The sequence below is a fragment of the Varanus komodoensis genome, unplaced genomic scaffold, assembly GCF_004798865.1.
Source record: "Varanus komodoensis strain SLA01 unplaced genomic scaffold, ASM479886v1 scaffold29_1, whole genome shotgun sequence".
NCBI lineage: Eukaryota > Metazoa > Chordata > Lepidosauria > Squamata > Varanidae > Varanus > Varanus komodoensis.
This window is the reverse complement of record NW_025335759.1, coordinates 4,897,900-4,922,312: the sequence shown is the minus strand read 5'-3', so window position 1 is coordinate 4,922,312 and position 24,413 is coordinate 4,897,900. Positions and strand designations below refer to the sequence as shown.

Below are 24,413 nucleotides of genomic sequence, written 5' to 3'. Positions count from 1 at the left end.
TCTTTGAGCCAGTGCAAAAAGAATAGCCTGATCCCCCTCCTCCCCCCCCCCCGCTCAAATGCCCATATCCTGATGCACCTCAGAGAGCAATGAAAAGGGCAGAGGCTGGAATTCCTCCCGGCATCCTGGCATCTTCCACTTCCTCTCCTTGGCGCTTTTTCTAGACAGCCATCTAGCTAAACTCAAGGTGCGAGGTAAAGCGGCAGTGCCACAGGGTATGTGTAACCTCTGAGTTCTGGTTTGTGGTATCCTTTCCACGCCAGCCCTGCAATCAAATGCCATTGTATCGAGCCCCCTCTGCAGACCCCTCCCCTTCTTCTGACTGTGTTCCCCTTATTTCGTCATCAAGTGCCCAGCTGCCGGGCCCATGTGACTCAGAATCTGTGAAACACTCTGTGTATGTTCTAAAAGCTTGTAGTTGGCCGGGGAAACCACTACCCAGAGCATGCTGTTGTAAGTAAATTCACCAATAAAAACACTGAGGGTCAAGGCGATTCATTCTTCCCTGTGACTCCTGGTAATTCATTCTCGCCATTAGTAAAGAGACTCGGACAATAAGCCACAAGGAATAGTGAGTCATAGTACACTGGTACTGTGATGCTTTATTTATTTAAGGTTTTTGTATGCCGCCCCAGATACTAAAAAAGTCTCTGGGTGGCTTACAGAGAGCGAACCAAAAAACAGAACCCATAACAACAACCAAAAAAATAAAAATTAAAAAAGTGCACTGCATCTAAAATAGGAATAAAAAAACCATTCACCATTTAATCCACCCACAGCCCTGAATAGTGAGGCCAAGCTGAAGTTTGTTGTCTTCCTCTCCTGTCTCCAGTGATGGATGCAGGACAGCGTGATCTGCTGGAAGTGCATGGGAGGCTGGGGAAAACGAGGCAACATTCTTTTCCGATGAGCAGCACAAACAAACCGTCTGCTTGGCCCATTTCAGACGTGTCCTGGGAGAGGGCTTGGAGAAGTGCCCCCTGGGTCCAACATGTCCCAGGACAGGGATTCCATTCTGCTGGCTGTCGCTGCATCCTCCGCTTCTCATGTCCCCCGAGTGGCCCCAGATAATTCTTTGAACTCGCAGTGCTTCACTGGGGTGGATGGGAGAAGAAGGCCCTAAAACATCAGGTGGGAAGACACGATGGTGGGAAATGCTGGTACCACCTTGTTGGGCCTTCTGAAGCCTTGGTGTGGCACTTGTTGTGTATGATGAGGATAAGCATCTTCCGGACAGGTCGGCTCCCAGAGAACGGTCTAGTTTGGCAACGACTCTCCAAAGCTGCGACTGATTTTCTCCTGCAGTCTCAGAAAGGCAGAGCCTGAGAATAATTTTTTGAAAGTTGGGTCACTTGGAAATTGTGGCTGTCTCTTTTTGCAGGTCCGCGTGGAGAAGCCTCACAGGCAGCTCTGGTGTCCAAGGCAAGCTTGATCTGACTTCTCATGAAAACCCAGATTCAGTGCCCCAGGGGGCACCCCGCCCCGCCCCCCCATTGCAGCCTGCCTCTTCCTCTCCCTCTGGCTCAGACAGCAAGGGAAGGGAGGCAGGAGCACCGCAAACACCACTGCCCACTTGCATAGATGCCCAGCAAACAAGCATTAACCATGATGAGAAAGGGAATCGAGAGCCTTAACGGGGAGAGAACGTAGACTCACTAAGGGAGGGGAACCCCAAGGGCCCTTCCAACACCCGGGGCTAGTGCTGGACACAAGCGTAGCTTCTCCTGTTCTCTTCCTCCATCCCTCCCCCCACCCTGGACCTCTTCCCTATTAGATTCACTCCTACGGATGGGTGAGAATTCAGGTATAGTCTGGTTTTTTTATAAGAACTTAACCAATGTGCACATTTCTTTATCAATGGGACAGAATTTGAAATGAACAACATCCAGATTAAAGAAAGCAAGATCATCCGATCTGTTCATCCAGGCAGAGGGCTCTTAAAATGAATCCTGGAATAGGCAACCATGTTAGTGCTGAATTGGGGTTGCCCAGCCTCGGGAAACTCTGGTCCCAGCTTCCACTCAGTGAAGTTCACTTGGTGGCTTTGTGGCAGTCATGATTCTCAGCCTCAGCTGAGGATAAAATGGAGAGGAGAAACCTGAAACCTCCCTTGGGTTTCTTCCAAGCAGAAGCAAAGTAGGATATACGACTACCACTACTACAAGGGAATACCTGTTTTGATTATTTTGGGGCACTAGAGATTGATGAGAATTTGCCTCCATTTGTTTTTAATAAGAATTTACCCAAATCTGCAAATTTCTCCAGAGGCAGGACAAAACAAATTTGAGAATTAAGAAATTTGGATGTGTGAGCAAGTGAAACTGACTGATCTGTTCATTGTAGTCCTTTCCTTCCACCTGCTACGGAGCAAGGTGCAGAGCTGGGCAGACCTCGCCAGCGGTCCTTCTGCAGCGGGTAAGCAGTGGGGAGAAGGAGCGGTTACCACTGCATGGCTTTTGGGGGGCAGAGGCCAGTGAATGGCCAGTGGCAAGAACAGCATGCACTACGGCCAGTTGACCATTAGGCAGTGCGGTGGCTGCTTCAGGCGGCATGGTGTTGGAAGAAAGCCTTCACTTCCAGCGGAGGAAACAAGTCCTTTATTGCAGAACTGCAAGGTAACAATGCTATAAAAACAAAAGCATTCTCGCAGTCGGCTTCCTGCTTTGCATTACGCATTCCAGGTTCTCTTTTAGGAATGTTGTTCACGAGCATCTATTTGCTGTAAACAATAAGCATAAAGTGCTTGTTTTTCCATTATTAGCCTGGCTACTTATTACAGACTTCCAAAAATAGTAGTGCCCATTTGACGGTGGCTGATCCGACGATCCCACATTCATGTATATAATGAAGGGGAAGCGTGTCTCTCAGAATGAGCCCTGCTTTGTGATGTGATATGATGCAAGGGTAATTTTCATTGTCAGTGATGAAAAAAGATGCATCTTTATAAACAATTTGGCTTTATGAGCAGCATGAGAAGAAATGCCATCTTGTTCTCCATCTCAGGCAGCAAAAATGTTTTGGCCCAATCCTAGTGAGGGAAAAGGAGGCATGTTCTCAGAAGGTGAACCATTGACAGACTCTTGCCCTAATCACCTGGACTGAGCTCCAGGTAATGCAACTGTGATTTACCAAAGGGAATTTGTAGTGGTGTGGATTTTGCCTGTGTCTTTAAGAGGGGGTTGATAATATGGAAACAAAGGCAAGCTAGAGAGAGTTGCTTGATGCCAGCATTATTCTCTTTCCAGCACCAGGCAAAAACATTTCTCTTTACCAAGCATCTTAACAACTGATTTTAATTTTTTAATGTTAATGGTGTATATGGTTGTCCTTTTAACTCGCTATATTTATTATTTTAAATAGCTGCTATGATACTGTTGTTTTATCACGATGTTTTTATATGATATTTATTGTTTGTAAGAAGTGTGTTCTTGATTACTCCTGTAAGCTGCCTAGAGATCTCTGTCAGGATTGTTAACAGCATAGAAGTGCAAACCCAAATAGATAGGTAGGTAGGTAGATAAAATAGCTTTTTTCCATAGCCTTGTCATCTGTTAAAAGGACCCATAGAAAGGTTGGCAGTTCACAGTGTCTGACCAGACACTTGCCTTAACACTATGGGAAGCAGATTGGCTGTATGTGATTCTCTTGACCCATGTTTGACAGTGTCATTCAGAATTTAAGTTGGGGGATTCTTTGTTGAAATTCGCAAGGAACAAAGTCAGCATTTGGAGGTGGTGGGGGTGCTGAATGCCACATCGTCCCTTCCGCCGAGGTTTATTCCTGGGATTCCCAAGAAGGCCCTCCAGTGACTTCCAACATCTGCTTCGAGGGCTGTGAACAGGCTATTTTTAGCCGTTGTTTGTTTGGATCCCGTGGTTGCTTGTCAGAAATATCCCTGCAGCTTTTACAAACACGGCACCCAGGTCATGAAGAAACAGCCATCCCACGTAAGACGCTGTGCTCAAGGAATACTGTTGCCCAGAGTCCACGTGACTTAAAGCAACACTGACTCACTTGATGTCTTCTTATTTACTGATTCAGATTTTTTCTATGTTGCCTTACCTGCCCCAAAGCTTTCAAAGTGCTGTATAAAACTTAGGAGTGTAGTCCTGCAAGGCTGCCTGTGACTTTTCAGACTCAGAGGATTACTGGCATCCTGTGCAAAAGTCACCTCCGCGCTCCTCTTGTCGTGCAAAGCACATAGATGGCTAGTTTCAGCTATCAGTGTATGGCTTCAGAGTAGGTAGGAAGGAGTGTGAGGCACTGGGGACACGCTGCATTTGCTGGTGGAGCCGTTCGGCTACCCTGCCTGTCTCTCTTTCCACTGCCAGGAGAGTCTCTTGGAGCCGCAGCCAGCATGGTTTTTCTGCAGAGATGATGGCATGCTGCAAGTTCGGAGTCCTAGCTCTGACTCAGGGCAAGTTCCCCAGATTGGAAGAAGTTCCCCAGGTCGGAACTGGGTCTACAGAACATCCTATGGCCATCTATCCATCAAGCGGCCATAGGATTGCTCTGCCCAACAATAAGAATGGGAACTTTATAACCGTGAACATGAAAGGTACGATCCTGTGCTCGTTTAGTTCTGAATGGCTGGGAATTGTACGCCTTTTTCTATCTAAGCATATGATTGTGTCCTAATACATTTTAAGAACTAAACTGAAAAGACACATCTTTACTCCCTTTCTTTTTTATCATGAACCTGAATTTTATCTTATTTCAGAAATAAAGTTACCAAAATGAAGGCAACAGAAAGAGCACGCTGAAGAATCGATCAAGATTTTTAAAACAATGGAATTAATATAGTATAATTCTTAGTCCCTATCTGATATCCTATCATTAGTAAAATGGCCTAAGTAGGCGCTGAATCCTAATTTAGCCACAGGCTCTACTGTACAGAGGACAATCAGCCCAGTCCAAGCTCAGTTTAAAGACAAACAACCAGAAGAGGAATAGATCATGATTTTTGAAGCTGCCCATCGGCACTTGGAACCTGGAAAGCAGGCTGGGTGGGTAGGTACGTGGGACACCTGGCTAGAGTTTTCATCACCGGAGTATATTATATTTCCACTTGTATTATAGTGGTTATTCCTAAATTTGTATCTAAACAGATAAATCCACCTCTGCACATTTTAAAGTAAACATGCATCCTCTTTGGGTGGGATGACCAACCTTTTCAGCCATGTAAAAATTATATTAATAATTATCCCTATAAGTATAACATTTTGCAAAACGTATTTGCTGTACCCCACGACTGAGTATAAAATAACATGGTTAAAATGAATTAAATAAATATACCATTCAAATTAATTAACATTAAAATATTGGTTAAATAAAATGTATTTTTACTTGTTCATTAAGGATTCAGCATGTGGCTAAATTATTTCTAGAGATGTTTATTGTTTTGTACACATACACACACACACACAAATATCCATATCTATGAGGGTGATGGAAGAAAGAGAGAGATAAATATAAATGCTTCCGGGATGGTTTGCTCATCACTTCATCACGTTTTACTTGGTTTTAATAGAAGTATTAAGCCTGGTCTTACTTCGTGTTTCTAAATCTGAGAACAAGAATGCTGCTGCAGGCATGCATTGTTTCTGTCTTTTGTTTAACTGAAGAGCTGCCTATATATGAAGAGAAGTCACAGGTACACGATCCAATTTCTGCCCATCATGGGAGAGAGTCCTGAGAGTGGGGACATGCATGTTCAGAGACGGCATCACAGCGAGGATGTGCTCACCCAGCTTTCTTATGACTGAGTCACTCCATCTGCTCCCAAATGACCATTTAGACCCAGGCAGGAGGGTAAACAGGACTTGCTCAGGCAGGTTCCCTGGCGAAAGAGGCAGAGAAACTGGCGCGCTTGACATGCGCAAAGGATGCTGGGAAGATGAACACACCAGCTGCACAGAGACATGTGCTGCACTCTAGGGAAACAGGCGCTGAATTGTGGGCGAAAGGAGCCCGTGCGTCTTCTTGTCATCGTCATCATCGTTTCTGTCACAGAGGAATCAGTTGCTCTGCGTTTTGTTCCCTGGAATCGCTTTGAACTAAATTGTAACCTAAGCAGTTTTCCTGTGATTCTAAAATTGCTCTGCTGGAATTGCTCTCCAAACCCCAAAGGGGTTGAAACCAGCAAATGAATCATATAAAGGTAGGGCTCTCTCTGTGTGTGAGGCCATTAAGTCCAGAAACCACCATTAAGGATCTGCAGAACTGGCTAGGGCTGCCTTCTTTTGAATCACTCCTCAGAACTGGTGCTTTAGTTGCAGCTTGATTGGCAGAAGCAATTATAACAGGAGAATCAGTTTGATGTGGTGGACAAGAATGGGAGAAAGTCAGGTTTTTATTTATTTAAAGTTTTTATATTCTGTCCCAATACTAAAAGTCTCTGGACGGCTTACAAAAAAACAAAACACAAAAAGCAAAGCAACCGTATACAACAAACAACACATAACACGCTGCATCCAGTAAATGATGATAAAGACAAGGACAAAACCAATTAACTGTTAAAATATTGGGAAATATTGGGAATTATTCTATTTTTGTGCCACCTTTTTTCTTTTTTTTTTTAAAGAACTTGAAGCAGTTTACATCATTCTCCTCCAGCAACAACAGCCCTGTGAGGTAGGTTGGGTTGACAGTCTGTGACTCGCCCACTTGGCTCCACGGCTGAGTGGGAACTAGAACCCAGATCGCCTGAGTCCCAGTCCCCCGCTCTTAACCACTACACCACACTGGCTCTCTCTCAATCTACCTGATGGGACTATTGTAAGGGTAAACTGGAGGGCAGAGAGCAATCCATAGAGGAAGGAGAAGATATTATTATAACAAACAAACTTACAGTGCCAGCCTTCTAGCGGCCATACTACAGCAGCGCTTTTGATCATTTTGGCCCTGACACTTGCAACAGGTAAGATGCCAACGAGCCAGAAAAACAGCAGCAGCCTGGTCTCTGCTGTCCCTTTAAGAAATCAGCCTCTGAGCAGACAGTGCCCCCATCACAATGAATACTGGCCCCCACTCTGTTTCCTCCTCTTCCTCTTTCAGAAAAGGTCCTGCTTACCATGTAATTAGGGGTTCAGAATGCATGTATGGAGTCGGGGGGGGGGGGGAATTGCACCTGTGGGATCCCAGTCCAGTTCTCAGGTGTTTCCAAAGGCCCACACTCATATTTCCCATCATTCATAACTGTCCTTGTTAAAACAGTTTTCCTCCATTATAAGAGGTTGAAATGCCTCTTGCAGGATTTCATTGCTGGCCATAACAGCCTTCGGCCTTGGCCCCGTTATCTGTAGCCCCATGCATGACTGGGTGGAAGGTGGTCCAGGAGAAATGGGATCTGATGCTCAGGCTGAAAGATACTCTGCACCTTTGAAGGGAAGTCACTTCTGGGTTGGTCCCCAGGTTCAACGCCTCCTGAAGGACACGATCCTATACATCTTTAGACACAAACGTTCCTACAACTCCCAGCATGCCCAGCCAGTGTATCTAAACATGCAAAGATCTGTGCCCTTAGCCATGAAACCTTGGGTCTGAAACCATCTCAGGCTAACCTACCTCACAGGGTTGTTGTGAGGAAAAAGTGGGAGGGGCAGAACCCTCTTATGCCACCTTGAGGGAAAGATGAGCCAGAAAGGTACTTAATCATCAAAAGAGCCCCCTATATTGCTCAACAGTGTTTGCTGTAAAGTATTTCCTGTGGGGAGTGAAGGAAACTTTGGGGTTAGGAAGAAGAGTGGAGTTTTAGGTATTTTAAATTGTGCATTTACATTATTTCAAGTTTGGACAAAGAATGATTAAAAAGATCAAATGGCTAGAAGCAGAATGCCTGCACATCTCCCCCACCGCCAAAATCACACATCTAGAGAACATTCTGTTGGGCAATGGCCTTCAGTTATGTCAAGTATTTGGGTGTGGATGGGTTACCACCCTGTTCCTGACAGCAGTTCTGCACCTCTAACAGCTGCATGCAGCAAAAACTTAACAGGTGTCATTTTCTGAAGCCTGTGAAGCAAGGAGATGTTTTACCTGCTGGACTTTTGCATCTAACGTGTCTTCAAGGAAAAAATAAGCAATCCTTTCTTTGTCCTGGACAGCTTCATGATGTGTTGCTTTGAGCAGGCCCCCACACAAAAGTTATGTACTGATAAATACATTTAAAACAACAACAAACATGGATCTGGAGCTGTGGATGCACAGGAAATTGATGTTCCCAGAGCCATAAATGGTTGCTGAGTCACAAAAGGGAGGTTATATTTAATTCTTTTAACAGGCCTATAATCCTGCAAAAGATTGCAGCTGCATTTTCTCTGCTGCATATCCTTCCAGTGTGGCTGTTTCCAAGGGACAGTCTCCTACTATTTAAAACAGGAGTGCAAAACCTCAGTCCCTGGAGCCAAATACAATCCGCCAAGGTTGCTCAGAGAGCTCTGGCCCCAGCCTCTTCCCTGACCAGCAGCTGCTTGGCAGATTCTGGGCACTGCTGTTCTTACTTAATACTTTCGTAGATTTCATATTGCTCAATATGAAATATGCTTGTCAGGGTGGCTTGCAATGGTACAACCAAAAGTCCAAAAAAGCCCTGACAAAATAACCAAACCAACAAATGCAACAACCAAGGTATGAAAATTTTACACTCAAGATTAAAAACACTTAAATCTATGAAAAGGATTGAGAAATCAACAGTAACATTAATATTCAGAGCAACAAATTATGGATTAAAGACATGCTGACAGAGGGAGCTTTTAGCCTAACACCCAGATATATACAGTGGAAAGAGCTGACCTATCCCTGGGATTCCCAGCTCCTCCTAAATATCTTGCAGTTCAATCCTATACATGCCTGCACCTGCCTTCTGTGAGAATCACTCACCTCCAAGTAATGCATCCGACTGCATGCTTACATATGGAAAATGCGCTTGGAAATGGTATGCTTTCACAAAGAATGTACAAATACTGAATCAATGGGAGAAGAACATATATGCTTAAAAGATGCATACCTCGGAAACACACAGGCACGATTCTGCACGAATGTTCATACGAAAAGGAAAAACCAACCCTTGGTAGAGACTCAGCTGAAACAAGCTTTGAGATGGTATTTGGAGAACTATGGGGAGCTTAGTTCCTACACAATTTATTTTTTTATTTATTTTTATTTATTTATCAATTTATATCCTGCCTTTTTCCTACAAAGGGCTCAAGGCAGCTTACATCATTCTCCTCCTCCATCTTATCCCCACAACAACAACCCTGTGAGGTAGGTTGGGCTGAGAGTCTGTGACAGGCCCAAAGTCACCCAGTTGGCTCCATGGCTGAGCGGGGACTAGAACCCAGATCGCCTGAGTCCCAGTCCCAGGCTCTTCACCACTATGCGGAAGGCGCTCGGCAACCATGTTGGAAGCATCCTGGAGGGCCCATTCACACTCACAGCCCTGCTTTCAACACATTTTCTTGTGCTCATTTTATCAGGTATCTGTTCTGAAGTGCAGGTGGGGGTGGGTAGGAATAAAGTAAATTCAGGAGGAAAAGAGTGTTTGAAATTTATTTTAAAAGGCGAATTAAACAAGGAGTATTCCTTGCTCCAGGGAGACATTAAGTAAGTCTGACACCTTCAGCTCTTCCTCTTAACAGCTCAGGCAAACTGGAGCAGAGAAATGCCAATCGTCCCAAACTTGGGTGTTGCCTCTCTTGGGTTGCTCTTTGAACTCCTCAGCTGTATTATCTGCTCTTCTTGGTTGTGTGGGAAGGAGAGAAGAGGAACCTACTGCATATGGTCCCACTGACCACATTGTGTATTTCTCCAAGAAAACCTGAGCTCTTGGCTGAGATGCACTTGCTCACCTGCCCTTGTTTTGAAGCCTTTTCCTCTGCTGACTTCCCGGACCCAGAGTTGAAAGCAGACCGTATGATACAACAGGTTAAAAAGAGCTGAAAAGATTTGGCAAAGGATAATTGTAACTAGGAGGCATTCTTCTAGCAGATCAGACTGCTAGAACATCTATGTCTGTTCTGTACGGACTTATCACTGGCTTGGTGGGGAGGACACAGGCCTTGCTTAGATTCAGAAAATCATAGTTACATTGGCCGGGCCATGAATGCCATCGGGCCCAACCCCTGCTGTTGCAGGACACCAATCTGCAGCATCCCACTCAGTTTGATGTCTGCCTCGCTGGTGCTGGAAAGACCATGATGCTCTTCACTCTAGTCGCTGCTACCTTATTCCTCACTCCTTGCTCTGGGATTAGTGCTCTGTGTTCCGGCTCACTAGCTTCTCCTTGACCTTGTTTCTGGAGCATGGAATGCACCAGACTGTCTAGGTGTGTTTTGACATATCCGCCTGTTAACGCGATCACGCCCGTCTTCAGCACCAGGCAATGAGGCAGCCTCTTTCATCACACCTGAATGCAGCAGTCTGGTTTAGAGGATGCAAGCCAGGCCGTGCAACCCACACCTTTGTCTTGGAACAAACTACAGTCTCATGAGATAGGCTAGGCAGACCCGAGCTAGCCATGAATGTTCCAGGAAGTAGATTTGAGCTACACATGAGGAGGAACTTCCAATGGGTCAAAGGGTTTTGATGTTGGAATGGCTCACCTTCACTAAGGTGAGGCTGGGTGGACATCTGGAAAAGGACCTGGAGCTGCACAGGGTTGTCCAAGATGACCTCCAAGGTCCCTTCCAACTCTGTTTCCAGGCCAGGCAGATTTGGATTAGGGTTTAGCAGAGGTGTAGGCTAACCCTCGCCTGATGAACTCCTTTCAGGGACAGGACAGAAGAGCAGCACAAAACTTACTAGTTTTCTCATTGAGGTTACTAGTGATTTGGGAGGCAACTCAAATTTAAGGTCATCGGTGGAGGCCCTCCTACAGGTTCCTTCCCGAAAGAGGGGCCTTTGCTGCAGTGGCACCCAGTTGGGCAATCCCCTGCCACTGGAGATCCATCAGGTACCTACTTGACTGGGATTTAGTCACCTGACAAAAACTCTTCTTTTTCAATGCACCTAAGACACTACTTAAACCATCTATATCAACGGCACTGGTTTTAATTTATTAATTTCATTAATTTACATGTGTGTCTGATTAGATATATTCTGTTTTATCTTGTTTATTTATTGTAAAATTTTAACAGCATTATTTTATTTAATGTTGTTATTGACATTTTTATTGCAACGGTCGCCTAGACAGCACGATGCTAACGGGTGGCTTTTGTACAAATTCAGTAAATAAATAGTAACAAATACATTGGGGAAATGGTGTGGGGAATGAAAACTCTCCACAACACCCTGGACATGAGTCAGATCACTGCCCATACACAACCCTCATGACGGACTTCAGTGCTGAAAGAGAGGCAACTAATCACAGGTCTCTTGAATGGTGGCAGAGTTAAAAGAAGATCCACTAAGGGCTGGATCCCCAAATCTTTCTTCTGGAGCCCGGAATCTCTGTCCGGGGCACTTGCAGATGCAACGATGCAGTGCCCTTGGCAGTCTCTGGTGCCTTTGCTACCCCAGGGCTAGCTGGCTTTTGGCCACATGAGCTTCACCTCCTGCTGCCCACCAAATCGTTTTGCCCGAGAGTGTTTTCTGCTGCCCACCAAATTGTTTTGCCTGAGCGTGTTTTCTGCTGCCCACCAAATCTTACCCTCCTCTCCCTGGTCCATGCATTCCTTTTTATGAATAGTTATCCGAAGGAGTCAAGTTCCTTTAAAGATGAACACAGAGACTTTAAAGAGCATGTAAAATGATAATAGGCAAAATTCTGCATGCTTTGTCGTGTGAGGCCGAGTCCTGGATCTGCCTGGGACTCAGCTCCATCCTTTCTGCTGAAGAACAGCTGGTATGACCCCACAAAATAGTGACTGGCGCTTGGTCGCCCCCTGAACTGATGTCAGGATTTGAATCTGAAACTAAGCCAGTGTGGTGTAGTGCTTAGGACTGGCCAGATCCGGGTCCCAATCCCTACTCAGCCCCTGTGGGGTGACCTCAGGCCAATCACTTATCCGTCAGCCTAAGCTACCTCACAGGGCTGTTAGGATGATAATACCTGGACTGGGGTTGCCATGGGTGTCCCTTGAGCTCCTTGGGTGTGGGTGGGAAGGGTGGAGGATGCGCCATACGCCGCACCAGCTCTTCCACATTGCATCGGCCATGCGGCACCTGCGGGATTTGGAGAAGGGTCACGTACATGCGGCCCCCAAGCAGAAATGCATGCTTTGACGTAGACATTCGCTAAGAAAGGGGTGGGGAATCTGTTCCTTGACAGATGTTTCTTGACTGCAGGTCCCATTATTCCCTGCCATTAACTCTACTTGCCAGGGCTGATGTTGTGGGACTGCTGCTCCCATCTGGAGGGCCACACGTGCTCCAGTTCTGTTTAAAAGCAAAGAAAAGTGAGAACTTTGGACCCCTTAAGATGCAACCATTTGTATGTTTAAGCAGAAGAAAGTCCTACAACTTAAAAACATACATTTCTCAGGCACAACTGTGAAAACATAGTTGTCTGAGGCTTCTAAGTATGACTCACTCGATGTTTCAGTGGGTTTTGATAGCTCAGAATGAGTGGGTTCTCACTCTGGCTTATTTTTCATATATTTCAGTCCTGCTTTGACTCAGAAATGTGGGCACTTTCACACCTCGCTCATGTTTTGATGCGTCATCAGTAGCGGCACCTAATAGTTCAAGAACGCTGAACATTCCAAACTTTTGTCCTCCTTCATGTTACAAAAATTAGCCCCATGTTCCTTGAGTTTCTTTAACAAGCACAGCTTCTATGTCCAATAGAAACTAACTTAATGGAAAGTCCAGGAGGGGGGCGGTAAGTAAGATGCAGTCTGCAAAAGCATTCCCGTCTACATGCTTTTAGGATTAAGGAAGGAAAGTACGCCTTTGAAAGGGCTTGGCTGGAGACGTTGATCTCCCCCCGCCCCCCCCCCCACCACCCATGTGGAATTTTATGTCTGCATCCCAGGCCTCACCAGCAGGCCTGCAGAAGGAAATGTGTGTGCGTGTTTATGGAATTCAGTGCATTTTCTGTGGCACATCGGGCTGTTTTCCAGGTCGTCACTCATGTCCAGGCACACCCCTTTTACACGAGCCTATTTAAAGATGAGCCTGAGGACGGCATCCTGCAAACGACGACACAGAGTGCAGGGCGCAGGGGGCTCACGATGCTCGCCAAGGTGGGGGCCATCGTCACTGTCACTCTCTTCCTCCACGTCCCCGGGCCTGGCTGGGTATGTATCCATGCACCACGGAACTGCATGCGCGGAGAGGAGGGAGCTTGCCTTCTGCCTCCGGTGCCTGTTGAAGGACATGCCTGCACACGGCAGGGCTGTGCCAGCCTGACACCCGTGCAGGCGGCTCACGCATCGCATGCTCTGGGTGCCCGGTGTGATTCCTGCTGGAAGCACAGCGGTGTCGGCTTTGCTGTCACACGTGCTGAGCTTGCTGGGATTGCTGAAATGAATTCTTCAGAGAGGGAGGATGCTTTGCCTTGGGAGGTGCAAAGGAGAGGGGCTGTGGCTGATGGGCACTTTTGACAGGCAGAAGGTCCCAGCTTCAAACCCAGGATCTCCGGTTTTGTTTTTTTAATAATTAAAAAAGACCCTCTGGAGTAGAGACCCCGGAGAGTTTCCCAGTCAGAGGAGACCTTACAGGGCTGAATGGGCAAATGATTTGGGCTGGTGTAGCATAGACCTAGTGTAAGAGAGGTGTATGCTCCTATGCTGGAGTGGGCAACCTTCAGGATTGGGCTTCAGTGCAGCCCCTACCACCCTCTGCCATGGCACTGTCAAACTCTGGTGATGCCGCAGCAGCCGTGGAAAAGCGGTGGATGCACGCCAGAGCAGAGGCTCAGGAGGAGCCATTTTGGGGGGTGCAGGAGCAGCAACGGTGGTGCGGGTCCCGGTGGGCCACAAGACATGTGCGTGCAGGAACTGTCAGTGGGCCACCCCCTCTTTCCTTGGCGTCCGTGTTTCTGCAAGTGTTATAGATCATGCTGGGCGGGCTGCCCTGTGGCATAATGCTGGGACTGTGCCAGGCTGTGCCGGTTTTGTGCAAGGCGTGCTCAGGGGCACTGCTGCAGTGTCCGTGAGGCTGGACTTGGATAGCTCCCGGGGGGGGGGTCACCAAAGGAGCATTGCAATGGTCATTGGTACTTTGGGGGGGGGGGGCATCTCTTTCTCGAAGGGCATAGCAAAAGGAAACTCTAGACTTGGACTTCCAGGGAGATCGGGGCGGTGGGGGTGTATGAAAGACTTGGGAAACTTCCTCTTCTAATACAAAGAGGTCCTTAGCCAGTGATGTAACTTTGTGAAAACAATGTGCTTAAAATGAATTATAATGCAAAAGGGCAGCAAGAATAAACAAGACCAGGCTTCATGTACAAATAAGGTGCTCTGGATGAGAGGCGGTTGTTCTTAAGTTACATTTCCCCCCCGGTCCATCTTGCAGTAAGCTCAGCATGTCATGAGCGGAGCCGGCTGGAGCCGGGGGTCAGACTAGATGGCCCAGGAGACCCCTTCTGACTCGCTCTGTTTCTATGTTTCTTCTTTCGCTCTGCATGCTAGTGTCTGCACAGCACCCATGAGGGAGATAAGGCTGAGAGATGGTGACGGCCTCAGGTTACCGGAGAGTTTCATGGCAGAGTGGGGGTTTGAATCTAGGACTCCCCAGCCCTTTAACTGGCCTTCTCCAACCCAGAGGATTTGAACTATGGTACCCAACATCCCCAGCCAGCACGGGTGCTTGGGGATGCTGGGAGTTGCAGTTAACAACCCTGGGGTTGGGGGCAGATGAGGAAGCTTCCCAGCACTGTGGCAGTTCCCAAACTTTCCAGCTGCCCCTCTCCTGTCTGTGGTACCGCTGAGCCAGAAGGGTGCTTTGTGCAACTGCTCAGCCTCATTCATGGAGTTTTACAGTTATTTTTTTCTAAGATTTTACCTTCCATTCCATTTTGCCTTCCAGTGTTTTTCCACTGCTTTTCTCCTGTCCTTTCCCCCTTACCTAAGCAAAATCCTTCCAGGAGAAAACCAGGAAAGAGTTCCAAATTAATTGGTGGTGCTCAGAGTCCGGAAGCATCCCATCAGCTGCTCTACAATCCAAGTCTTCATGGTTTTCCCAAGGAAATAGGGGGGTGAATCCAGATTTACTTCCAAAACTTTCCTCCTGACTTTAGGAGTCAGACGTTTCTCCACTCAAATCTTGCCTGAAGAACACCAAGAAGGGCAGGGTGTTTGCGGACGGTGTGTGTGAAGTATTCCGATCATATTGTCTGAGTTCAGACACGCCGTGCCAGACAGGGCTGAGCAAAACGGAAGGTATGACTACCCAGGATGGGTTTTTGACTAGTAGCCCTTCTGGTCCGTAGAGGTTGTTACTATCTCCATTTTAGCCGCAGCCCTTATTACAGTTTTCATCTTATTATTTATTTCACTTCTGTATCACCCAGAGCTGAAGCTCTCTGGATGGTTTATAACGAAGTATAAAAGCAAACTGTGAAAGGTATCAAAACAATAACATTATAAAACAATACAGGTATAAAAACAATATACATATAAGAGAGAGACATACACTGGTGATAGGGAGGACTGATGGGCTGAGAAAAGAGGAGCCGCTTCAGCCTGGCAAGGATACAGATGTTTTGGGCCAAAACTCCTGACATTCATGGCCAGTGGCTGCACTAGGTGGGTCTGAATGGAGATGAAGTCCAAAATATTTTGGAAGCACCAGGCTGGGAAAGACACCCTTACTGGCTGTTTAAAATAAACTTCTCTTTACAAATTGAGAGCGAGAAATCATTGTTTGGAAATCATTCTTAAATGCATTTCCTGGAGAGAGAGAAAGAGAAGCCCGACAGTATCCAAAGAGCTATTCGCAGGGTGGAGAAGCCACTTAAAATGCACAGTTAAAGCCTGCATTTCAGTGAATTAGTGCTACGTTCTAATTTTGCCACAGGTTTAGTTTGCAGTGGCAGTCCCTCAAATGCATGCTTGGCTGAAGGTGCCTGATGGACAGGGCGGGTGGGTTCACATGACACATTAGACCATTGGCGGCTAATAAGCCACGATGCGACTAATTAGCCTGCAGCCCAAAGTACCTGACAGATGATGAGGGTCCTGAGCCACTTCCTCCCTCTCCATCTTTTCATGGGTATCCCAGGGAACATTGCAGGAATGCTATTTTTCTACTCTCCCCGTGTTATTTACAGAAGATCTTTCCTGATGATGGAGATACTGTAATTTCCCATCACCTTTATGCAATCAGAGAAAAACTTGTCTCCTTTAATCTAGATTTGGGACGAGGGGAGTGCAGAATCTAAGAACTGTGCTACAGAATTTATGTTTCTTCTTTGCCGCAGTGGATTAGCAACCACATGCAGAGTGTCCTATGAAGCAGAGGAGGGCAGTTCTGTGCCCCTTGGAGTATATAGTCTGAAACTGGACAGAGAGGAAATGACAGAGGAAGGCAGAAAAAGAGAGCAGAGAGTGGACGGGGGGAATCGGTGTTAATTTCAGTTGTGTACACTTGGGCTTGGAGACAGTGGAGTGTGGAATCCCAGAAGTGCCTTCTCAGTATCACGAGAGCAGCTCAGCGAATCCCCTTGAGCCTGGTTGTGCGCATCATCAGCCAATGGCATTGGTGATGCATGGGTTGGCTGCTTCCCCAAGGTGGGATCGGTGTGAGCCAGGCAGGCCTTCCGGGGAGCCAGAACAGCTGCAGAGACAAGAGTGGGTGTCTCACCCAGGAGGTTCTGGCAGTGGGGAAGTTGGGTGACTGAAGCAGAAAGAACATTCAGTGCGTAATTTCCCAGCTCGCCAGGTTCAGCCCGAAGGACTGAATGCACATGCATCTTGTTTCGACTTGCAGGCTGAGCAGATGGGACCAGGGCGTCACTGAGCATGTTTGTCGGGAGCAGGGCCCTGAATGGAGGTGGTTCTTGCTACAAAAGCTTTTTGGCTATGCCTGCTTGGGTCTGGACTTCTTTGCAGACGGCATGCCCAGGTGCCACAAAACATCTTTTTCCGCCATCTGCAGCTGGTGGATTTCCAGCTGCAGCCTGTTCTTGACGGAGATAGGCTGGTGGTGGTACTTCACACACCACACAACCTCCAGTAAAGACCACTGTAATACATGGGGTTTCCCTTGGAGACTGCCCTGGAACTGCAGTTGGTGCATCAATGCACAGCTGCAAAGCTATGAGCTGGAACAGATGTTGAGGACATAATCTCCTGGGCTTGGGATTGGTCTGAATGATCTTTCCGTCTGCCTGGCTACTCAGTGCCTCTGAGATGCAAGATCCCTTCCAAACACTGAATCCCCTCTGCAAGTGGAGCGGCCGACGTGGGTGAGACACTGGATCTTAAGACTCGACGAAGGACAGCTGCTGACATTCCAGTGGGGTGTCTGAGTGGGAGCCGAGATGGCCAGTTGGGTGGATGGAGCGGCAGGAGGGCAGAGAAGGCTTACTTTGCTTCCCACCACTGGACAAAGGAAAGGGAGAGGGAAGCCAGCGTGGATAGCCAGAACTCAGTGCTGGAACAGGGCCTGGAAAAGGCAGACAGCTGGTTCGCTCTCTGCAGAAAACCGAGATCCTCAGGAAGGGGTTCCTTGGATGAGATAAAGCAAGGGTGGAAAACCTTCCTTCTGTCAAAGGCCATGTGGCCACAAGGACAAAAGGTCTGGGGCTGTGTGTCAGCGTCAGGCAAGGTCAGATCCAGAAACAGGTGGGTCGTCCCTATTCTCTCCCTCCCAATTTCATTTTACCTGGCAGGTTGCAGGGCAAGGGACAGGTGGCTCTGCCCAGGAGTCAGAAATGATCCTATGCAGAATGTTTTAGATGTTAGCTGAAGACCATGAGTGGATTTCCCATGCGATGCAATAGTCTGCTGGAATGTTAATAGTGTGGACACCCACTTGGGGTGCCCATACGTTTTATGAATAACCCTTCTTTGAGAGAAATGGCATGAGTTGCCCTTGATCTGCTTCCAAGGAAGTAACTCTTGGTATGCACGGATACCCCTGAAATTTCTCACACTTGAATGTGGGCGACATGAAGGAGCAACATCTAAAAAGCTCGGCTGGCTCTGGGGGCACTTCTGAGTGCTGAAGTTTCCGCTTAGAGCTCTGCATGGACTCATGGACCTAAAGTAGTGCTGATCCCATAATGGAGGGCAAAAGGATGAGGTCGTCTTTAGAGACTGTTTTCCGGGTGCCTCTGCCTCATTTGCAGTGAGCTGGCTGGCAAGCAGGGGGATTGTCTTCTCGGTGGCAACACCTGTTATGGAACTCAGCCCCTGGGGAGGCTTGCCTGGCGCTCACTTTGCTCTCCCCTGCATGGTTTATATTCATTTCCCCTGGTCTTTTAAAAACTAATATTTCGGCAGTTTTAATTGATGATATGAGCCAATGTTTAATGTCATCACGGTATTGTTTGATTGTAGTGATGTTGTTCTTATGTTTTATTTATTCATAATTCCATTTTTATGTCACCTACGACTGAGGCCTCAAGGCAGCTTACAATAAAGATTTTGTTTTGGGGGGCATGTTTGGGGAAACACCACAGTGGGCGATTCCAAGAGGGTGAGTATATTGCAGCATTCCCGGCCCTCCAGAGGTGCTGGACTGCGACTGGAGATTCTGGGAATTGTAGGCTGACACATCCAGAGACTGCCCGGCCTGGGATTGCCGGAGGAGCCCCTGCGACGGATGTGACAGAACTCTGGCTCCGAGCTTCTCCTGACGCTACCCTTCCCTGTTGCTGCCCTAGGTGGCGTCCCAGGCATGCACATACCCGTGCGAGTGCCCTTCGCAGCCACTCCAGTGCCCCGCCGGCACCAGCCTTCTCCTGGACGGCTGCGGCTGCTGCAAGGTCTGTGCCAGGCAGCTTGGCGAGCTGTGCTCCCTGCAGAAACCGTGCGACCGCCACAAAGGGCTCTACTGTGATTTCTCCAAAGTGCACAGAGACAGCGGCATCTGCTTAGGTGAGCTACCACAGACTCTCTCCCCTGCTGCGACAGCAGACAGAGACTTGTCCTGTCCAGAGGGCCAGGACTGGACTAAGGTGAGAGATTTGGGTTAAACAGGAAGGTGGAACTACTTGTCTGAAGGAGCGGTGAGCTCCCTCTTGCCTGGCAGGGGTGTCTTCATGCAGCTTTCTGGTGGGAAGGGTCTAACTGTGGATTTCCTTCATAGAATAGGGGGTTGGATTAGATGGCCCCCATGACCCCTCCAACTCTCTGAACAGATTCTTGTGTAATGACAGCCCATGGTTTAATTCGCCATAGTTTGTTGAATCATTGGTTGTTACATGCAAATCTGGAACTATGGGTTAGCAATGCATTGCTAACCACAAACAAACCACGAAGAGACCCTATGGTTATGAACTGTGACTAGTTTAAACCATGAGCTGTCGTGTCATGCAAATTCAGAATTATCCGTTGTTTCACAAAAGGTGTGAGTAAGCAAGAGTGGTCGGAGGGCAGCTTCTTTATATGCCAGCAGGGCAGCACCAGAAAGGCCGTCAGAACAGAGGGTAGGCGGTGGTGAAGGAGGACAGAAACAAATAACCCATGGAGTGAGAAAACAAACCATGGTTTGTTCTATTGTTTGCGCGACACATGAAAACACAGGGCAAGAAAACATAGTTACAATAGACTGTGATTTAGTGTTATGTGTAAAATAGGCTTCTGTGAAAATGTATGAAACCAGAATCCACTGCTCCCAAGACGTACATAAATTGCATAAAAGACACATGAGGGGAGCCTATTTCGTATGCATCAGAAGTTCAGAATAACTGGGCTAAAGAGCTAGTAATTAGGAGTATACATAGATGACTGGAAAGCAAACAAGCAAGCATTCCTTTGTTTCTATGTACATGTTTCTGTGTCTGATGCCCTCCAGGTGTTTTGGACTAGAGCTCCCATAATTCCTGACTACTGCTCATGCTGGCTGGGACTGATGGGAGCTGTGGTCCAAGATATCTGAAGGAGGCAACGATGTATGGTTCATGAGCAGGAGGAGGGCTGCTCTCACAGGCTCCCACCTTCTCCCTCCAGCTCACGAAGGGGCAACCTGCGACCTGCTGGGGAGCGTCTACCTGAACGGCGAGAGCTTCCAGCCCAGCTGCAAGCTGCAGTGCGTCTGCATGGACGGAGCCATCGGCTGCATCCCGCTCTGCAGCGACGGCGCGCGGCTCCCCTCCCCAGACTGCCCCTTCCCCCGCCGGGTGAAAGCGCAGAACAAATGCTGCGAGGAGTGGATCTGCAAGGGCGGCCGCAGGCAGCAAAGCCTCTCCAGAAAGGAGGCGGCAGGTGAGACACGCTTCAGGGGAGCAATGAAGGCGCAGGGGACCTGATAGCTTGCTGGAAAGCTGCCAGGGCTATCACTTTTGCTGATCAATAAGCGCTGATAAGGCTGCCAGGTTAACAGGTTTGCAATCACCCTCATTTGCATGCTGAGAGCCACCATCATCTCTGTGCCTCAGAGATCCTTAATGTAAGGATATTAACATATCCTGCCATCAAATGCCATTGTATCGAGCCCCCTCTGCAGACCCCTCACCTCCTTCTGACTGTGTTCCCCTTATTTGGTCATAAACTACTGGGCCCATGTGACTCAGTCTATAAAACACTCTGCATATGTTCGAAAAGCTTGTAGTTGCTGGGGAGAACTACTACTTGGAGTAACTGCAGGGGCCCTGGGTGATCTTTCAATAAAACTGCTGAGGTTCAAGGTGAAAGGGGTCTTTCCTGACTGAACCCAGTTATCCTGTCTTGCGGCTGCCATCAAGGCTTCCCGACAGCATCAGGGTGATCTTTCCTCACATTGCACCTTGGGGTTCCTGTGTTTTCTACTCTGCTTCTCAAGTCCCAGGACTTCGCTGCACGAAGCATTTGTGGTGCACCTGCGATTTCTCACTCACTGAAGTTCTGAGGGCCTTTATACATCCTTTCAGAGCCTCGCCTGTTTTCCAGTCATTTCCACAGGCTTTTGCAGAGCAAGAAAACTTCTTAGAGGTTTCCATTATTCACTAAAAGGCCCAGGCCTGTTCTCCCAGTTCCGCTCTATGCCACAGCGCCCCCTTGGGCTGTGTAATGAAAAGTGTGGAAGGGCGGACAAGAAAATTGTTCCAAAGATTGCCCCAAAGGATGCTCTGATGCTTCCAAGAAAATGGAAACACCCTGATAAAGCGTGTGTCATCCAGAGAGATCCTAAAAGAGTTTCTAGAGTGGCTGATTCTAAAAAACCCACCTGTTTGCAACAAGCATCACCTCCTCAAAAGGGAAACTACAGCAGCAGGTTGCAGATCCGTGACAAAGGGGCACGATAAGGAACCTCTGGAAGCCCATAGTGCTGAGTGAAAGGGATAAACCACTTCCCGCCTGGCCTTGCGCTTTGCTCACGGAGGCCCTTTTGCCAGTCTCAGCTTACAGGAAGAGTCCGCCTCCCACGCCCATGTCCCGGCACAACAGCCTCCAGGAGAACTGCTTGGTGCAGACCACCGGCTGGAGCGCCTGCTCGAAGACCTGCGGGATGGGCATCTCCACCAGGGTCACCAACGACAACCCCCAGTGCCGGCTGGAGAAGGAGAGCAGGCTCTGCCTGGTCCGGGACTGCGAAGGCCCCTTGGAGGAGACCATCAAGGTACTGTGCCCGCCAACCCGAGGGGTGGGCAGCGGCGAGAGAGCTCGTGGGAAGGCCAAAACCAGGACTTTTTGAGTGGGGCTGGGGAAGGCCACCCAGCCCCGCACGGCCGGCCTCTGCGAGTGGAACTGCATGGAATTAGGTCCAGGGTCGCCGCCGGCTTGACTCGCGTCTCTCCTGTCTTGTTGCCCTTTGCTCTCTCGTGTTTGGTTGCTCTTCAGTCCCTTTTCTGGGGGTTTTCAGTGCATTTATCAGTTCCTCCATAGCCAGCTGTTCTCGTGTCTCTTCCTTGGGTATCTGGAAGAGGTGCAAGGTTTTCACCACTTCCTCAGTTGTAGCGTGACTTCTGGTTGCTCTGGTTGCAAATGCCACTTTTTAAGAGGGCATTTTCACATCTTTTTCAGTTCCCATGGAGTTTACAGATTGCTTCCCTTTTATTCTGTCTTTGTGTGTGTCAGGGTGTTATTTTGAGGGTGGCTAGTCATAGCTCATTTGCCCTCAGCTTTGCCTCTAGGTTGGTGTCGATGAGAAGACCACACTTTTCACCAAACAATTAAAGTATCTAGTTCTCATTGAGGGGGTAAACTTCCGGCTGGTCTGTGCCACTTAGTATTCAGGTGAGAGCTTACATGAATAGATGCCACTTCATATGATAAATCTCCCTCCACATACATTGATATTTTACTGCATTATAAAGTATTGTACCCCATAGTGGGTGAAGCTGAAGGCAAAAGGAATGAGACCAAAAGTAACAGTGCATCCTAGCTTCAAGATCTTGCTGCCAGTAAGTGCTCCTAGAGAGGCATTTCAGCTTTTTCAAATTAGGGGAAACTGCACAAAAATTGGGAAACCATTAAATGAAGGGTGGCTGGCAGGAGATGGACTGGAGGCAAGGGAAGGGGCTGTGGCTATCTAGGGCACCATCCGCGGGCTAGGTTTGGTTCCTGGGCGGAGATTCTCCACCACCATTCTATTGGTGGTTTTAAATTTATCATTTAAATTTTAAACAATCCTTTGACATTGTTGTTGTCACTAACGGTTTGCAACTTTCTGCTGTTGTCGTCCTCTTGATGAAATTATGTCTGTTTTGAAATGTTTGGCATTTCATAATCAGGTCCTCTAGACAGTTTTTTCAGGTTTGAAAAGCAGGGTAGAAATGTTTAAAAATAAAAGATACATAGAAAACTAGGGATGGAAAGCAGAGTTCCTCTTGTGTGGTTTTTAAATTGTTGTTTATTTCATTTCTAGCCCTCATGTCCTCCAAAGAACTCCTGTTAGCATACCTCTGCCCATCTTATCCTCACAAAAGTCCTATGAATTAGGCTAGACTGGGCCAGCTTGACTGATCGGAGTTGATCCAGTGAGGTTCATGGCACAGGGAGCATTTGAACTTGAGTCTTCCTAGGCTTTCCCAACATGGTGCCTTGCAGATGTTGTAGATGGTAACTCCCATCATCTATGGGGCCTAACTAGCTGGGGCTGATGGGCATTATAGTCCAAAACATCCAGACAACAGCAGAGTGGGAAAGGCTACCCTAGGTCACAGACCCAGCCTTAGCCTAACTTTCTAGTGAGCGCGCCACGTGGGTTCGCTCTGGTTCTAGCCAGGCTGTCTCTGTGACATCCTGGTTTGATTCAGGTTTGTATGGGTGTCATGTGAACCTGCCTCTCCCACCGTCTGAACTGGTGCAAGCTAGGGACAAAACAGACGTTACTGTAAAGACTGTCTTTCCATTTTCGCTCTAGATTAGGCTGTAGGGGCCCAGTCTAGATCAGGCCTGCTCCCACCCTAGAATAATTAAAACATACACACATAAAACTGCTAGGCCCACGGTGAAAGCAACGCCTGTTTTGTCCCCTCGACAGATTTAGCAGGCTTAGCTCTGTGGCAGAGCACACGTTTTGCATGTGGCAGGTTGCCATTTTAATCCTGAGCATCCCCAGGTAGGGCGAGGGGAAGCTATCTCAGGTCTGCTGCCAGAGGTGGGCAGAACATATCTCCCCAGATGTTCTAGCCTTCTACTCCCAGCATCCCTGACCATTGGCCAGGCTGGCAAGGGCTTCTGGACTTGAGATCCAAATCTTTCCCCTCTGGGTTCTCCCGTCTGCCCAGCCCTGGGCTAGGTGGAGCTTCAGTCTGAGACAGCATAAAGCAGCTTCGTGTGTTCCCCTCCCCAAAGATTCCGCCAGAGGCCAACCATTTCTGGGCTTTCTCATTTCAGAAAGGGAAGAAGTGCATACGGAGCCCCAAGTCCCGCCGGGCAATCCAGTTCGAGTTCACTGGCTGCACCAGTGTCCAGTCCTATCGACCTAAGTTCTGCGGCAGCTGCACCGACGGGCGCTGCTGCACCCCGCACGTCACCAGCACGGTGGAAGTGGCATTCCGGTGCCCAGAGGGAGGGTCGTTTGTCCGCAAGATGATGGTCATCAAGTCCTGCTCCTGCCACTACGATTGCCCTGCAGAGAACGACATCTTCCTGGCCGTCTACCACCGGCGGATGATTGGGGACCACGTCAAACTGGAGAGGCAGTAGCGCTTCACCCTCCTGGCTTCCTCAGTCCGGCAAACTGGGGCATGTATGAAAGTATCAAAAAATGTTTCTGCTACTGCCACCTTGGGCAAAAATAGAATGATGGAGAAGGGCCTCCATTACAGGGGTGGGCCAAAGGTGGTGCGGATGCCCAGGAATCACGTGGTCCTTTATGCTGCTGCAGGACATCCAGAGTTTGTGGTTCTAGGACCAGGGCCAAAGCACTTCACTTTG

The 24,413-nt window shown here is 48.1% G+C and overlaps 1 protein-coding gene across 1 annotated transcript; it reads left to right on the top strand.

Annotated features, from left to right (window-relative positions):
* Positions 1–13,151: 13,151 nt before the first annotated feature.
* LOC123026049 (CCN family member 2-like) lies at positions 13,152–24,193 on the top strand. The gene is made up of 5 exons (XM_044435282.1): positions 13,152–13,238; positions 18,773–18,986; positions 20,061–20,315; positions 21,425–21,648; positions 23,871–24,193. Exons 1-5 carry the CDS (start codon positions 13,173–13,175, stop codon positions 24,180–24,182), a joined length of 1,071 nt encoding a protein of 356 aa, XP_044291217.1. The 5' UTR covers positions 13,152–13,172; the 3' UTR covers positions 24,183–24,193.
* The last annotated feature ends 220 nt before the right edge of the window (positions 24,194–24,413 follow it).

Bases quoted from the DNA above. Each gene is read 5' to 3' on its own strand.
- LOC123026049 (XM_044435282.1), top strand. From the start codon at position 13,173: ATGCTCGCCAAGGTGGGGGCCATCGTCACTGTCACTCTCTTCCTCCAC. The intron at 18,987-20,060 runs GTGAGCTACCAC...TTCTCCCTCCAG, and splicing joins AGACAGCGGCATCTGCTTAG to CTCACGAAGGGGCAACCTGC. The intron at 21,649-23,870 runs GTACTGTGCCCG...TTCTCATTTCAG, and splicing joins CCTTGGAGGAGACCATCAAG to AAAGGGAAGAAGTGCATACG.